The sequence below is a fragment of the Nyctereutes procyonoides genome, unplaced genomic scaffold (genome assembly GCF_905146905.1).
Source record: "Nyctereutes procyonoides isolate TBG_1078 unplaced genomic scaffold, NYPRO_anot_genome, whole genome shotgun sequence".
Lineage (NCBI taxonomy): Eukaryota > Metazoa > Chordata > Mammalia > Carnivora > Canidae > Nyctereutes > Nyctereutes procyonoides.
Window position 1 is genome coordinate 35936065 of NW_026575082.1, and position 18614 is coordinate 35954678.

The 18614-nt window shown below is 36.0% G+C and overlaps 1 protein-coding gene across 1 annotated transcript in view; it reads left to right on the plus strand.

The window, feature by feature from the left end:
* Positions 1 to 18614, plus strand: part of LOC129514645 (low-density lipoprotein receptor-related protein 1B) — a 1831349-nt gene that overhangs the window by 1766614 nt on the left and 46121 nt on the right. Inside the window, exon 84 of the mRNA XM_055333402.1 lies at positions 2457 to 2618. Coding sequence (XP_055189377.1) covers positions 2457 to 2618 — 162 coding nt within the window. The remainder of the gene's footprint in view (positions 1 to 2456; positions 2619 to 18614) is intronic.

The following is an 18614-nucleotide window of genomic DNA, read 5'->3' on the forward strand; positions in this document are numbered from 1 at the left end:
GTCTTCGTAACAGTATTGTTGCCTTTTTCAAATGCCGAAATTTAATTGAGCTACCTAAAAAATCTTTATAAATAAATCCAATGCAACTTGTTAGGGCGCACCCAGAGAGAGTCATGAAAATATTAGATGGAAGCCCATTATAAAACTCTGTGACAGATGGTTCATCTCCCATCAGCAAACAAAAGATCTACTGTATCAACACACAGTTTCAAGTTGGTAATGTTCCCCTGAATAGGAAGATTTCTACTTGTCAAAAAGAAATCCTCCTTTTAAAGGAAGAAAAAGAGCCGTTTGAAAATAATTCAGCCAGGATCTAAATGATGTGAGGCAGATGCTGGATGTGGAAGTGGGGGGACAACCTGGTCACTCTGCCCTAGTTTCAAAACAGCTACAGATGAGATGAAAGCATGGTGTCATTCTCTCAGTGACTGGGACAGAATAGATTTCAAGGGTCTTCGTGGGTTGCATTTGTTTCTTTCAAACTTCTTTCATTTTAATGTTTTTCACTCTTAATTTAAAGAAACCTAGAAAACAATGGAGAAAAACATAAATCCACGGTGCTGAAGTCCTACCACCATATGGCACTTTTTATGATTATCCTAATGCATTTTGATTTCTCCTGTATTTTCTGTTCTGTTTGTTTTACATTTAGCTCATGTTAATTTGTGTCCCTGTTTAAATGTTCTATTTCTCTGTAAGGCAGTCAGTGGTTCTTGTTGATGAAGAGGAATTACTTCTTTTGTTCAGGGCTTTCATTTACCTTAGTAACTGTGTTCCAACAATTCGCTGTCCTCTTCATCTTCTACCACTATTCATTCCCTTGTTTGTGTCTTTGTATTTCACCCATTATTGTTCCCGTGAAGATATTTTGTCTATATGTAAGCAACAACTAGAAAATTCACTACCATTATAAGAAAAATATTTAGCTAAAAGTTTTAAAGCCATTTTCTGGGAATGGAAAACACGATGTTACTCAGCTTTTAATGTACATAAAATTTACCTTGTTTCTCAACCTACTAATAGGCATTTATCTGCCACCAAACTAATAACATTTATGTATACGTTTTAAAGCAATGCTACTCACCATTAAAAATGAATGTAATTTCTTCACTGAGAAGCAAAAGCTTCAAGCATGTTTAAGGGTGTGGAGAGCTTTTGATGCAAAATAAATAAATAAATTATGGAACCTCAATTTATTTATACTCTTGGAAAGGCAGGTGGCATTCATTTGGAGGCTTTTTATTCACTTATGAGTGCTTTTCAAAAAAATGTAGAACCTATGACAATAGATAAAACTTATGTCATTTTCACATATCAAGTCTTAAGACTTCTACTCATACATTTTTATGACCAGTCTAATTATACCTCATGTCTACAAAGGTGAGAGAGGCGATGGCTGGATATTCTCTGATGCTAGTCAACTGGGTGACACTTCCGAGTCCTAGTTAATTCAGATCTATGACTAAATTTCTTTTTTATTCTTTTTCATGTGATTTCTTCACATTTGTACAACCTCCAAATTTTGCTATTCCCCATTACAAATGATAGCTATTATTTCGTTTTGTTTTCCTGAGTCTCTCCTACAGAGCTGGTTCTGTACTCCATTTTCCACCCAGGCCTTGGCATTCCAGCCAGTTAGAGAGACTCATTCTTGATCTAACGGTTAACTGTGTTATGTTCCAAGCACCCTAAAGGATTGCCCACCTTTACTTGTGATATTAGTTTCCACAGAGCAAATAAAGAAAAATATCCATAGATGATCCATTAGATCTACTCTCATGTGCTGTTAACATTAGACTTTAAATCCTCTTACTAGACTACAAGGGACAGTCCTTTCCCATGAATAAAAAAACACAAGATGAAATAAAATAGGACTTATTAAGTGCTTACATACTAAATGCGGTGTATAAATTTACATCGATTAAAATAACATTGCATAAATATTATAGATGGTATGCCCATTTTAAACTTATTAAATATTTATATATAAGTCTAAGCTCATGCTTTAGCAGTGGTGGTCCATGATGATTCGACACTGAGAGATATGATTATGATTGTCTCTATTTTATACTCTAATGGCTAATACAATCTATGTTACTATATGAGTAGAAAAAAATGATCGGAAAAAGCAAAATGGACATGAAGAGAGAAGTACAAAGAATAACGTGAGCACTTCAGAGCATAACACACCTGTATAAATGTGTAATTATTCATAAAATGAGCTCTGGTTATTTTACCTGATGTGAACCTGAGTTAATCTTCTAACCTAGGCTTCACTGAAATGTGGGAAAATGCAGACGCATAGAGGTCAGCCTCCTGCCTACAGTCACAGAGGAAGTGTGGACCCACCTTGACCAGCATCTTGGCTTCCTGTCTCTTGTCTAGTGAGGATTCTGTGAAGATAAACCATTCTAGCCAAATAACTCTTCGTTTTGTTACCTTTTCTTTTCCAATAGGGAGACCCACCTGCAGCTGTGCCCTGGGGTTCACTGGACCAAACTGTGGTAAGACAGTCTGTGAGGAGTTTTGTCAAAATGGAGGCACCTGCAGCGTGACTGCCGGGAACCAGCCCTCCTGCCACTGCCAGGCCGAACACACTGGAGACAGGTGTCAGTACTGTAAGTGACAGCAGCTCCCACCAGACAGTCGGAGGGCATGCGTTGAGGTTGACGTTAAGTAGTTTTCTTATCTCCATGTTCCATCCCTTATCTCCATTTCAGCAGCCCCTGATTTTCAGGGTCACTCCCTCTGTCACTCTAACTCCAACAGTATTTTATACTGTTCCTCATCCTTCTCATTTTAAAGATTCTATGTTTCTTCCTTCCCTAACTTATAATCCATCACTGTAATCATGACTTAGTATATACCCACAATTCCCTTGTTCCTCCTTCCCTTCTATTGTACTTTCCTAGAAAACTGTAATCATGGTTAACTCCAATTCTCCACCTGTTCTGAACCAGTGCCCCATGGCTGGATGCAACTGAAGAAAAGCACATGCTCATGCAGACTGGCCTCACTTGAGTTTTTATCACTAATTTCAAATGGGCACTGACTGTGGCTTCTACTGTATTTTGCTAATCTACTGACTCTCCTAGGTATCTTTGTCATATCTTCTGTTTTCTTCCCAAACCTTGAATACCTGCTTCCCAGATTTATCCTGAGCTCAAGAACTTGCTTTCTGTTTCATTGATCAAAATAGAAGCTAACTAAAGAGAACTGCCACAAGCTCCCACCATCACATCTCTCGAACTACTTTATCTTCTACCCATAGATTCTCTCCTTATGACCAGGAACCCCATGCTACCCCAAATGCTATACTGTCCACTCATACATCGATCCCTCTTAGCTACTTATGGACACATCTCTTACAACTGTTCCCATATTTCTCCTTTATCAATATTTTCTATCTTGAACAACCTCACCTTGTGCCCACACTCCTTCAACCCACAACTTCATTTCCTGACTTACTATTTTTCTTTTACCAGTAGCATTACTCTAAAGAGTTGTTACATGCTACAGTTTCCTCTTTTTCTTTTGACCTCACCTCTGTCAGGTTTTTATCTTCACTATTTTGCTTAAATATCTTTCATCAGAATCAAGTTAATTTATTTTATTGTCGTCCATGTTCTCATATCCAGTTACCAATTCTTATTTTATCCCACAGTCAGCCGTAAATCACTCCCTCCTTAAAATACTTTCAATTGTTCTTACCACTTTCTTGTTTCCCTTCCCATTTTAGTGGTTGCTTCTTTTCATAGTTTTTTTGCCAGTTCCTCCTCTTCTCCCTGACCTTTAAACATTGGAGTGGCTCATGACTGTACTTGAATTTCTTTTTTTTTTTCTCAAAACACTCACTTCATGAGCCTGTGATTTCTATACAAATTGGAACATTAGAATAAACAGTTTTTTATAAAGTTTTGTAAGATACAGTTTCCCCAAACATCATCTCCAAAGATTCTGATTCTCTGAGACTGCCATACAGTTTAGTTTTCCACATGTTTCAGATGTGTGACTGAAATTGAAACCTGCTGCCTAGATGATTTCAACTAACTGCATGACTTTTAGATCATCCAAATACAGATGATTCTGAATGTATATTTCTAGGTGAATGTCTCTCCTGAATTCCAGATTTTGATACTTATGTGTATATTTGACAGTTTGAGTTGGCTTTCAATTATTAACCTGATTTTCTTACCCAAAATTGCTTCTACCATAGTTTTCCCTGTGTCTATAAAAGGAAACACCCATCACTCAGGTCCAAGTATCTTGAATTCATTATTATTTTTTTGATCTAACTAACTTCGTTTTTTAAAAGATTTTTTTATATCTATTTTTATTTTTTTATATCTATTTTTTTATTTTAATTCCAGTATAGCTACAGACAGTGTTATAGTAGTTTCAGGTGTACAATCCAGCAATTCAACAATGCCGTACAACACCCAGTGCTCATCACAAGTGTACTCCTTGATCCCTATCACCTATTTTGGATTCATTCTTGACTGCTTTCTTTCTTTTACACGAACTTCTTTCTCATTTTTTTCCCATTAAAACAGGCCCAGAATCTGAACACTTCTCACCAGCTCCACCCCACTACCTTCATTGAACGAAGCTTCCAGCTTTGCTAACCTGGATTATTACTAATTGATCTCCATTCTTTCTCTCTGCACCCTCTATACCTACTCTCAAAAGAATAGCCACAGCTGTATGTTGTATTCATAATAAAAAGAATTGTTTTCTGTCTCAACCATATGTAATGAGATCTTTCTATACCCAGACACTCCTGTGGTCATTTCTTTTTTTTTTTTTTTTTTTTGCATTAATTCTATTAGTTCATTTAATCCCACTAATGAACTAGGTGTTGCTTTTATTCTTATTTTACAGAGGAGGCTATTGACGAGGCTTAAGAGCCTCCTGAAGGTCACAGTAAATGGGGAGCCAGCATTCTGTCTGGGTAACCCAACTCCAGACCATACCCCCTAAAATCTACTCAACATTCTGGCCCCCAGGTGGTTTGATATCATTGAGGCCCTTATAAAGAGTAGCCTGGGTCTCTGCTCACTGCAGGAGACACATGGAACAGCATCAAACAATCTGCACTGACTTAATTTGAGAATAAAGAACAATATTAAATATTTTCCTTCTGTTATAGCAGGCGGCCATTTCTGCTGCAGCAGACACAGATCTGGTTTCATATTGTTGTTTCTTTTGTAAGTGTATATTCTGCTCATTCAGGCCAGCATCTTGACATCCTTAGATGCCACTACCCTCAGCCAATGCTCTTTTCACACTGCTTTCCTAGCTTTATTTCTTAAATATGTGTTATAGGCCAGCAGAGCTTATCTAGCAAACACAATCTGATCATATACAGGTGTCACACCTTGCTTACACACCTTGCTTACGTCCTCGTGGCTCCCCCCCCCCCACTCTTCTCCCAACACAACAGGATATTTCAGCACAACTTCCACCTACCAACTCATGGACTTTTTCTTTTTGGCTTCAATATTCTCACAACCCGAAAGACTTCCAAGCATCAGGGACAACACCAACTACTACCTTGCATAATGCAGACCCTCATTACCATCCAGACCACTTTTGCAGCCTCTCCCTTATTCTAGTAAAACCACAATTATCATGCTTTTCCACATGTCAATTCCCATCGCATTGCAACTTTCTCCTGTTATTCCCTTCCTCTGGAATGCATTTTCTTTGGATTCTTTCTCACCTTCCTCTCTCCGTGCCAAGTCCTATCTGTCTCTGCCCAATTTAAAGGATGTTTCCTTTTTGAACTGGTTTACATCTGCCCTCAGTTTGAATGAATCTCGTTCTCTTTTGAATTTTCAAGTCACTACTTCTTTACCTCTGTCTGTTTCTATTCACTTTTGCTTGGTATTATTAATTGTGTGCATTCCACCTATTTGTCTGAGATGACCTCTTTGAGATTACATCCAACATTGGCATTTGTTGAATAAATAAATAATCATAGATGAATAAATGAAAGCAGTTTAGAGACAAGTTAATAAAAGAACCATCAACTTAAAGTACAAGAGCTAGATTTAATCAGAGTATAACCATCTGGTATTTTTCTGTGCAGCTTTTCTCTGTTCCCAATTGGTCCATCATCATAGAACGTTGATCTTTTTTTTTTAACTTAAAAAAATTAAGTTGAAGCATCACCTTTTTTATTCTTTTTGATCTAAGTTGAAAAAATACTATGTGGCCATCATTATAGCAATTGGGTTTCTTAAAAAGAATAAATTCAGTTCGCATATATTTTAATTGGCAACTTAATAGAATCACAGTCTGAGGTAGCCTGATGCATTATAAAAGGCTGCATTATCATTTTATTATCACTATTAGCAGTCATAGCACTTCCCACCTTTTACTGCAAAGCACTTATTAAAATTAACCAATTAATCCTTAGACAGAGGTTAAATAACTTGCTCAAGGTCCCGACGTAGTAACATTACAGTCAGAATTGGACCCCAGGAGTTGTTGATCAAGATGTCAACAAACATTCCTGCAGTATGGTGATGCTGTGCTTTGGCAGCAATATAAGTCTGTGGAGAGTGTCATTAAAATGATAAATCCAACAGCTGACAAAAGCATAATAAATTTAGGATCTCTTATATGTGAGTCGGCAAGGTTCAGAGGACCTGGTGTTCTGTCAAAATTGTATCTTGCATATACAAAATCTTTTCTCCATAAATGAAGGAATGACATAATGGTTCATTATGGTGCCTAATTAAAGGTCCATTAGTGGGAGGTAAAACATCAGTTCTTAGTTGTGCTGAGTAAAAACATTTCATGATTCTAATGGCAATATAAAATCCTGAGGTCCAAATGCAAATTAATTTTAACAGAAGCACCCAGGGAGAAGAGACAGAGATAAATAATGGCAAAGTAAAATTGGGTATTCTTTAAGCAAGTTGTTTAGGAACAAATATAGCTCCATTTTGTGCAGATCTGGAGCAAGGATTTCTAATATAAATAAAAGAAAAGAGTAAGCATGTATTTTGCATTTAAATCTGGGTGTTAAATATGGGGTCAATAATATCTGAGGTTTTTAGTAGTTAATAGTAATAACATTAGAGCAAAAGGGCCAGGGAGGACCGACTCAATCTGTGCCTAAAAGCCTGGTGTTAAAATCAAAGAACAATCTGTTTGTCTTCTCCTTGATATTTTTAAAGTTCTTGGGCAGCCCGGGTGGCTCAGTGGTTTAGTGCCTCCTTCGGCCCAGAGTGTGATCCTGGATCCTGGGATCGAGTCCCACATCAGCCTCCCTGCATGGAGCCTGCTTCTCCCTCTGCCTATGCCTCTGCCTCTCTCTGTGTGTCTCTCATGAATAAATAAATAAGCTCTTAAAAAATAAAAAACATAAAGTTCTCTAGTAATCTGCTTGGAGAACCATTATAATTTCAATTAGAACTTAGTTTATTAGAAATACACCTGAATGGTTTATCCCCACTGGCTGCAATAAATACAGACATTAAGTAATATCTCAAGTTTATGACATTAGGAGTACCTGACAGTAGCCCAGACATTTTATCTATTGTAACTGGTATTAGAACCATAGTCTATCAAGTAATTATAAAAGTTATGAATACAGATATATGTCTACCATATTTGAAGACATGGTGGGATCATTTTTACCATTTGCTTACTAGAGCAATTTTGTTTCATTAGTCAATTTGTCAATAAACATATTTGGGATTTACAAGGGCCTGTCACTATTAGGCACTGAGAAAACAGCAATATCAGAGATATTTCCCACCCGCAAAGGGTTTACAATCTAACGTGATTCTGGAAAAGATACAAAATATATCATAAGACAATTAATGAAATACAGTGGTTTGCAGAACCCAGGAAAGAACACAGAATTTAGTGGATAGGAACGATTTCTTGAAGGAAGTGACATGTAAGCTGAGACCAGAAAAAAGAAGCAGCTAACCAGATGAAGAGAGGCAGTGAGCGGAACAGAACTTGCAAAAGCCTAGAAGGGAAAGCCTTTTGAAGTTGATCTTTTCTGTTTCCATTTGATTTTCCCAGGGGAAGGTTGGCAAGGGAAATAACAAGTCACTAAAAATGTATAATGTCTTGGTCACAGAGAAATATGCTGTTAAACATTATTTATCTGAACATATAATGTTTTACTAAATACACAACCCTGTGAGGTAATATTTGTCCAATTTTACAATTGCCAAAGTGAGATTAAGCCATCCTCGCTAATCTGTTCTACTAGAGAAAATAGGAGCTGCATTTTATAGCCTCCAAGAGCAGCTTCTCCTGGTGTATTTTCCTGTCATTTGATATCTTGCCCATTTTGCTGCATCTTTTTAGGCTCACCATGGGAACACTCAAAGCTTCAAGACATGCACTGGTTCAACCTGATGGTTGCCAGTTTCGACTCCATTGAAAAGAGGTTTTAGTAAGAATTTTAATCTTGAGTTAATTAAGCCTATGTCAGGCCCAAGCAGAAGAGACTAAAGGGTTTTAATAATCACCAGGATAATAGAATAAAATGTTTTCAGTGGTCCCCGTTAGTATGAAGGACAATTAGAACTGAGCCTCGAACCCTAAGAAGGATCATGAGTTAAAAAGTGAAATTATTAGGGCAGCCCAGGTTGTTCAGCAGTTTAGCACCTGCCTTCAGCCCAGGCCGTGATCCTGGAGACGCGGGATCGAGTCCCACCTCGGGCTCCCTGCATGGAGCCTGTTTCTCCCTCTGCCTGTGTCTCTGCCTCTGTGTGTGTGTGTTCTCATGAATAAATAAATAAAATATTTTTCTAAAAGAAAAGTGAAATTATCAGAACTAGCTATTTCCTAAGTGTGCAAGTATTCAAGATTCTTAGAGCTTTCACCTAGAGTGACAGAGTAATTTGGAGCGCTGGCTACTGAGAGTCCTCTAATCTTTTTCTCTACATGAGAAGACTAGTATTGCTTTTATTCAGGCTTTTTGCTCAGATTACTACAACACATTCACTATGTATCTTTTTTTTTCCAGCCATGAAAATCTGTTTTCTCTAAAATGTGCCCTTTTGAATTGTTCATAACTCTTCGTCTTTACACGTGGCCTCTTTAACATCTGCTAAACCTCTCTAATCCTCCCACTTTGTCTTCTTAAACTGCCCTTGCCCTAGGACATCCAGCACTTCTCTTTGGCATTTTCACACTGTGTTTATATCATCATTCGTGTTCTCGACTTTCTACTACCCTAGAATATGAAGCAGGCCATGATGTTTTGCATACCTCATGAATCTTGGGGGTGCTTAACTCAGTGCCTGGATTTAGGAGAAAGTATTAGGTATGTGAGTGAATATAAACAAAGTAGGAAAGTCTTGTTTCCACCCAGCTATGCCTTTTTTTTTTCCTTTTTTTGGTCTGTGCTCTAATAAGATACCACTTAAAAGAGTTCTGGGATACTTGTACTCAGAAGCTCATTAAGTCTTACATTCTATGAGGAATTTTGTGCTTCTATTTTCAGTTTGGAGAAAAGAAAAATAGTGTAAAAATAGAATTAAGTTTGAATTAATGTGTGTAAAGAAAAATAAATACATTTCTTTTCTCCCATGACTACGTGGAGAATGATATGCTAAGGGTAAGGTAATGTAACCATTTTATTATCTTACTCTAGGTGGTTTAGACGAAATTGTCAGCATTATAGAAATATTAAAAAAAAGAAATATTGAGGATAGTTTTGATCTAGTATAAAACTAGAATTATTACAAACAGATTTTTTACTATAATGTTATATACTATTATTTGGAAATATAAAATAATAAGAGGTAAAAGATTTAGGGGAAATGCCCTTATATAAAGAGTTTATTAGAAATAGGCATTTTTCCCCAAGGGGAGAATATGTCATATGTGAGTCAAAGTACATATTCTGATTATTAAAATTAATGTATTCAACTGATATATGTGAACACTTACTGTTCTAGGCACTAGGGATATATCATTATAAAAGCTCTTTGAAGATACGTGTCCTCATAATTTTTGGAGAATAGAAAAATCACTGACATATCTTTGCAGATTAAAAGCCAGACAAAGCTGCAACTTAGACTTACATTTTCAAAAAGGGCCAAAGATCAGACATGGACTTTATTCCAACCTATTTAGAAGCATACCATTATTTTTTTATGCAATTGTTTCAAATTCCAACAAAAGTTTATAAAAGATAAGCTTTTATTTCTACATCACATAACTTATGCTTAGAATATTAGTAATTATGTTTAATAATTTCAGTAATTATTATTGGGGAAAAATCTTTAAAAATGCTTAATTACTTTATCTGGCATCATAGCAGTAACTTTTTTCCATGCCAGCTTCATTTGATTTTGAGAAAACTCTAATCTCATAATATTCTTGAAACAGCATTTCATCCAGTAATCATGCCAAGTTTAGCTGGTTTAATCTTCTACTTTTATACCATATTAGGGCCACCGACAAGTATTTACCCTTCTTTTTCCAATGGAGAATGAGTATACAAAATAATGTGAAGGTAATGAAAAGCAGCCTTAAAACTGCTTGTTTAAAGGTTGAAAATACCTTGTCACACAAGTAAAGAGGAATTTGTATTGAAATAAACTGAACATGCACAGTTGAAAGCCCTCAGAAGGAAGGAAGGATGGAAGGACAGGAAAGGAAAGGACAGTTCAGGAAAGGTCAGGAAAGGACAAGAAAGGGGAGGAGAAAGGCAGGTTTTTCATGAATAGAAGCCATCCATGATTGTAATTCTGCTGTACTTGATGTTAAGTAAACTGAATGGATTCATAAATAATTATCTGCAAATAGAATTGTGTACTTGAAAATAATATATTACACAAATCATGCACAGAGACACAGATTGAACAAAATATTTACTTGTCAAACCAAGTAAACTGTTTCCAGTTAAATGCATCTATAACATTACTTTTGAAACAATTAATTTAAATATAAATTTAAGAGTAATTTTAAAACACATTCTTTTTATCAGATTTGGAATGTCAACTGACATGTTTTGAAAAAAACGTCATGAGTCAGGAACCTTTAAATCTTTTAAATGAAAAAAAATTAAGATTCCTATCTTATATTTAATTGATAATCTACGTTTTTCACTATTAAAGATTTTTTCACTATAAACTGGTATTATTACTCTCTTTTATGCAATAGATAGATCTCTTTTGATAGTAAATATTGTGCTAGAAAAAAATTTGTATTCATCCTGATTATTGATAAGAAATGGCAAGAGAATCAGGACGCCATCATTGATTTTCAAGATTAAAAAAAAACACTAAATCCTTTTTTTTAAAGATTTTATTTATTTATTTGAGAGAGAATGATTACAGCATGGGGGAGGAGGGGTAGATGGAGAGGGCGAGACCAGCTCCCTGCTGAGCAGTGCCGCAACCCCAGGACTCTGGCATCATGACATGAGCCAAAGGCAGACACTTAACCAACTGAGCCACCCAGGTGCCCCCTAAAAATGTCTAAATCTTAAACTTAGAGCTTTTGAATCCCAGAGTGCAAAAGAGCAAAGAAAGGTAGGAAGACTTATAATTTACCCTATGATTTTATAAACCATCAGATGAAGAAGAGCAGATCTTTCCTTACATCAAAACAGTGCATTAATAATAGTATTTCTTGGGCAGCCCGGGTGGCTCAGCGGTTTAGTGCCTGCCTTGGGCCCAGGGCATGATCCTGGAGGTCCGGGATCGAGTCCCACATCAGGCTCCCCGCATGGAGCCTACTCCTCCCTCTGCCTATGTCTCTGCTCTTTCTGTCTCTGTCTCTCAATAATAAATAAATAAAATCTTTAATAATAATAATAATAATAATAATAATAGTATTTATTTGTTCAATTTTATTCTCATGGATGCAAAAACATGTTTGATTTCAAAAGAATGAATATATTTTAAATTCCATTGTTTCCCTACAGATGAAATAACGCTAAAAAGAGCAAAGGTTGGGATCCCTGGGTGGCTCAGTGGTTTAACGCCTGCCTTTGGCCCAGGGCGTGATCCTGGGGTCCTGGGATCAAGTCCTACATCAGGCTCCCTGCATGGGGCCTGCTTCTTCCTCTGCCTGTGTCTCTGCCTCTCTCTCTCTCTCTCTCTCTCTCTCTCTCTCTCTCTTTCTCTCCCTGTCTCTCATGAATAAATAAATAAAGTCTTTTTTTTTTAAAGCAATGGTTAAATAGAAAGGAGATACCAAATAATTTTTTAAGGTTTTATTTATTTATTCATGAGAGATACCGAGAAAGAGGCAGAGACACAAGCAGAGGGAGAAGCAGGCTCCATGCACCGGGAGCCCGATGTGGGATTCAATCCCCGGTCTCCAGGATCGCGCCCTGGGCCAAAGGCAGGTGCCAAACCACTGCGGCTCCCAGGGATCCCTGAAGGCAGATGCTTAACTGCTGAGCCACCCAGGCATCACAGCAAATAATTTTTTACCATATGTGTTCAATTATATGAAGATTAACTATTAGGGATAAAGAAAACACATTTATTGAGGGTTGCCACTAGAGAACCAGATATATCTTAAGTATAAGACACTTTGAGAAATAGAAAGTCACTTGGTTCAAAATAGTACTAGAAGATTAATCCAAAGGTCAAGTATCTGAATTTGAATTTTTAGATTTGCATTCTCCACTTAAAGATCCATGACTAAATCCATGGTAAAGAGATGATTTAATTTTCAATTTGATGAAATAATTTGCACTTTATTTATTACTTTTGATAAATGGAAAAATCTATATTGTGATAATCTGAAATCTTGTGAGTAATCTGATAATCTTGAAAATAAAATGATTCAAAATTGATATAAAAATAAGTAAATATAAATCAACATAGAGGCAGAAACAGATAAATTGGTGCAAGACCATCTAATGCATGATACTTTATTTAACTCCATCAATTATTATCTGAGTCCAAGAACTCGGGTCCCTTCCGTGGTATCTTCCAGACCATGAATAACTAGAAGTACGCTAGAACTTTTCAACTCCAGATCTCTTATTACATTGGATGGTAGTGTGGGCTTCTGATCCTTTTAATAATCTCTTGCCCAAACAGAACAAATTCATCAAAGGTAGTGTGATTTCTGTGGGTTTCTGGAACCTCACTGAACATACTCTCTAAGTTCATTCTTCTGGAATCTGTCAAGCTAGAATCCAAATGTAAGGAAGAAATACTGAGTGTTAGAGGTGATGGTATGGAATTAAAACATTTTTTAGATCATTTAAAACTATGTAGAGTAGAAATTTGTGGGCAAATAGTATTCTACAACTTTAGACTTAAAATTATTTTCATCATCATAGCTGACACATGATTTGTAAAATAAATAATGATAATAGAACTTTATCTGCTTCTCAGAGTTGGAAGCTTCAAGTGAGATAATTTACAAGAGAAATCCTCTGTAAATTTTTAAATCAAATGCTTTTAACTTTTTTCATTTTTATAGATATTTTGAGTACCTATCATTTATAAAAAGGAATTAAAATATGTTATATATTTAAAGATTGTATATAAGTTATAGATATTGGATAACAATAAAAATAAATTTATTCCAATTCGCTTAGATAAGCAAGCCACTACATTAAAAAGATTTATTAGTTTTATGACATTTATGAACACGAGTCACATGAAAATAAGTAAATCAATCCACTGAAAAAAAATCATTTCTTATAAAGGTATACTTCCACACACAGATTAGACTATGACTATGACTGTAAACCTATTAGAAACTGAAAAGTTCAGTCTAATTCTGTAGAATGCCCCATTTCTGTGAATGTGGTGGGTCGTAGCCTTCATTCACACGGCAGCGTAGGGTGTCTAGTATTGGTTTACTGATGCAGCAGCTGAGTGTATGTTTAATGCAAGGACCGAATTTCCAGGGCCCGTTTACTGGGACTTGATGACATCCGTCTCTGCTCGCCATCTGATTCTCCTCTTCCATCTCCCACCTTCTCCCCCACCCACACAGACACCTCCTGGCAAACTTCAGTTAGTTGCAGGAGTGGTTGACTGATGCCATACTTACATATATAACTGCCTGAGGGGTTTTAAAACTAAAAAAATCAGCCGTATTGCTCTTGTTCTCTGACTTCTGAAGTGCCCTGCTTTCCAGTGGCCAGACATTAATTCAACAAATAATGACAACATCTGATTGCATGCCAGCCACTGAAGCTTGGGATTTAGTCATGAATAAACTGAAAACTGCTTTCACGGTACTTTAGCATTTATAAATAATACACAAACATGTTAGATGTCAGGCAGTGAGGAATGAGATGATGAAAAAAAAAGCAAGGTAAATTAAGAACCTACCTACTTTCTGAATGGAGAAAAGAGCCTATTATGGAAAGAAAACATAGTTATGATACCGAAACTTTCTTGCTACAATATCTTTCAGTTCTCTGTGTGTGTAAAAGAGTAATGACTTTATCTCAACCCCTTAAGGATGTTTTCAAAGAACAATAGTTTTTCTAAATAAAAAGGATCTTGGATTAAATCACTTTACTAAATAAATAAATAAATAAATAAATAATGAATCACTTTACTGACTAATTATAGCAATTCAATGCATACTTCTAATCATGTTAAAATTTAAATGTTACTACTAATAAAATTAAAATGATTTTCTATAGTCTTGGAATTATTATAAGTAAAGTGGAAGGCTGGTTGTTATATATCAATAATCTGTTTAATTCCTGCATATCTGACATATAGGAAAATTGCACATTTGACCAGTAAAAATCTTTTTGTAGTGTGCTACATATTACTCTGCCGGTGGCCTTTTCAAGGTGACTTTCTCACTGTTTTAGTGAACTCTGATTAAATAGTAATCACTTCTATATAATCCATTATTTTTCTTCTTGCTATCACACTAGTGTAGAAACCTCTATTTATATCTATACTGATAGAAGTACATTGATATATGGAGATACAGATATATATTCTGCAAAGTAACGTATTAAGGGAAAACTAGAAAGGAGGTCACATTTAAAGATATCAGAAATCCTTACTTTGACATTTACATTTGAAGTGAGTAGCTTGGAAGAAGGAAAGAAATAGGATGGAAGCATGAAAGGGTGAAGAGAGAGAATTATGCACAAAGAACTGCATAATCTTTCTAGGATGGCCTCATCTCCTCCCAGTGTGATGATGTGGGATGTTCCCTGCCCTCTATTTAGGCTACAGCATGAGGACAGTAGCTTTGTTAATGGTAATTCCATCTGAGGAGCTTTTCCATGATTACCTCCCATCCAGCATTCTTCACCTCCCATCATCTCTCCATCAGATTCTTTCCAGTCTTCTAAAAATGAGTTATTACTTTGTGATCTGAATTGTCTTTAAAAACCTACTTCTGGAGCTCCTGGGTGGCTCAGTCAGTTAAGCGTCTGCCTTTGGCTCAGCTCATGATCTCAGAGCCTTGGATCCAGCCCCTTGTCCAGCTCCCTGCTCAACAGAGAGCCTGCTTCTCCCTCTCCCCAACCCCCACTCATGTTCACTCTCTCCCTCTCAATTAAATAAAATCTTTTAAAAAATAAGTAAATAAAATAAAAAAAAATATTTCCATGTTCTGATTCGGTAAAATTTTTTATTGATCTTGTTTTTTTTCTTTTTTTTTTTAAACCATGTTAGCCTTGAGGGTTCTATCAAAATATGGACATTCTGAGGGCATGAGCAATATTAATCCAACAGATATTAACACTGTAGATGTTGACACATCTTAGTAGGTTGAAATTAATTAAACCTTAATACATATTCCAAGACCTGACAGAGAAATTAGGGAATAAATATGGGAAATGACTTGATTATGGTCACGGAGGTACCACCTTGTATGAGCCTGCTTCATTCTCATGATTTTTTAAACCATCTTCTGTTTATTCACTTATTTGGTTTTCAGTTAGCCTCATCTTATAAAATCATATTTAGCTGTCATCTGCAAGTCAGCTCACTTTCAAGTCTCAAATGATTCTCTACCATTTTATAAATAGTTACTTGCTAAAACCTTTTATAGCTGTATTCCTTTAAAAATAGAAGAACACTCAACCCAGAAATAATTACTTGCTAAAACCTTTTATGGCTGAATTGCTTTAAAAATAGCAGACCACTCAACCCAGAATATGATTATAAACAAAAGTTATACAGGTTTCTCTGATATTTGAAAAAAAAATATTGCCATGATAGTTTTATGAGTTAATTTTTGACTATTACTAAAATGATCGATGCTATCATTGTTAATACACATTTTGAAACAGCAATCTGTGAGAGATTTAATGCTGGTACTTTCAAAATCTCACCCCATATGTTGTACCTAAATAAACATTTTGATAACTTGGCTTTCTGAATTTTACCTTTTCCTTTTACCTGGATACTCAGGGATAGCACTGTTTGCTTAGAATGGATTTCATTCTTTTGGATTTTTCAGTGCTCTCTATAGAAATATTTGGGATATATTTCTATTTTTAGTAATATATTAGAAAATGCTAATTTTCCTAGACATGCTTTCCTGATGAAAATTTATCAGCTCTAATCAGAGTTTTGCACACATTTTTTCCCTAGTGAATATTTAATTGGCATACCTGGATTCAGTGTTTTCCTACTTTATTAAACTCAGCTCTGAAACTGGAAGATATATTTAGACTATGCAATAAGTTTAATTATTAAAATATCTTAGGTCGTGTAAAACATTTGAGGACTGTAAAAAAAAAGATAATTTTAACATTTCTTAAATTTGTTTTTCCATTTCCTTATATAAGCCTTCAAAGACAACAATCATAAAACTCTAAGCAAATTTATACAAGTTACTTTATATCTTCTGCCTCCTAAACTATGCTAGATGAAAAACTGACCCCAGAGACAGAAAGGCCACAATCAGTCTTGTCAACATATTTAGGAATCTTTTCCAGAATCCTTCTAAATGTTTTCATCCTAAATGAGATGTCAGTAAATGGTAACACTCCAGACATGCCTCACTTTTTGATTTATTGGCTGTTTTTTACAAATATTACTTATTTGTGTGGAGGGACTCAGAGTTGATCCTGCTTGATAATGAAGATACCACCATGGATAGCTAGAAAGTTTCCTCCAAATAAGGGAATCTAGGACTGTAAACCAGTTATCAGTGGCGAGAGAGGCAAATATTCAATCTGGGTTGGGATGTGAGGCTGAAAACGACATGTGAAATGGGAATGTTTGGATGAGGTGTGGGAATCCAGCTTGAGTTTCTGGGCTCTGATATTGCAGATTGTGGTGGCATCCAGTAAGCTTTCCTGAGCATACTGTTTTTGATCTACAGGGTCCTTTAACACTTTGGCTGGTAGTGAGACCCTCAGTACCTACGTAGATGGGGGCATATTTTAGATACACAGAAAGGAAGGAGACCACCAAAGATATTTAAAATTACTTTCTAGAGGTTTGTTTTATTTTGATGAATAAATGTATGACTTATAAGAAGAATAAAAGTTAATTCTCCAGAGTTAGGCTTGTTTGGGTTTGAATTCTGTTCTCCCACTTACTGTTGTGTGACCTTTGGTAAGGTGTTTAATTTTCTTGTGTCTCAGTTTACTCACCTATAAAATGAGAACAATACGGTATAATGCATGAGACTATAACCAACAGAAGAGCCTGGCATGAAGAAGACAGCTAAAATCGAGTATTTATTATCATCGTGATCATCATTTCCATTATTTTACTTCAAACAGTCCCTACTTGCCCTTGATGACATGAAGGGCACTGTTGGGGGCAAGTGGAGGAGGAGGGACTCATGATTGAATCTTAGGCATGTAATGCTGCCTCTGTTCAAAGATGATCAATGGGTACATTGGGTAAATTAGTCAACTCAGATGAGGTCACATTGTTAGCCAGAGTAACAACTGAATTTAACCTCCAAATCCTTCCTATTCCAGGCAATGGTTTTATTTCCTTCTCTTTCTTATACACGTAACCCTAGCAAGTGTATTCAAAAGTTTATAAAATACCGTCGTTGGCTGTCTTCCACATTTTAGACCTGCATGGAAGCTGCCGTAAACCTCCCAGTAGAGAGGATATTAGCAAAATTCATAGAACCTACTGCTCCTGGGACACAATTAGGTATCAGAGAAGGTGGAGTATGAATCTCACTGAGACTGGAGCTCAGCTATAGAATGCCTGGGGATATGCACTGTGGAGAATTCTCCGTAGTCGTCTTTGGAAAGTAATACAATCCTACTTCTGGTTGGTTATTGTTGTTGTCGTGTGTAGTCCTAAATTAGCAAATGCTTACTTAAATTATGAATCTTAATGCCAATTCACGTAACTTATTTTTTAAAACGGGGTCAAAATTCAGTCAAGTAGAACAACTGCCATATATATATAGAATTGTATAATTTAGTCTCCTCTGTATGACCATCTGTATTACCCATTAAAGACTCTCCAGTTTCTGCATTATTCTTGCTGAATATCTTCAGCTCCTGCTTAGGTGGTTTTATTTTAGTTTGGTTTTATTCTTTTTAAATAAATGTCACACTTCACTAACTATTACAATGTGAGTGAATAGCACAGTTGCACATATGAGTTAATAGCTAAATAGTCTTGGCAATTACTTTTCAATAGAAAGAGATATTTGGGAAAGAAGTAAATGCAGCTAGAGATTTTATA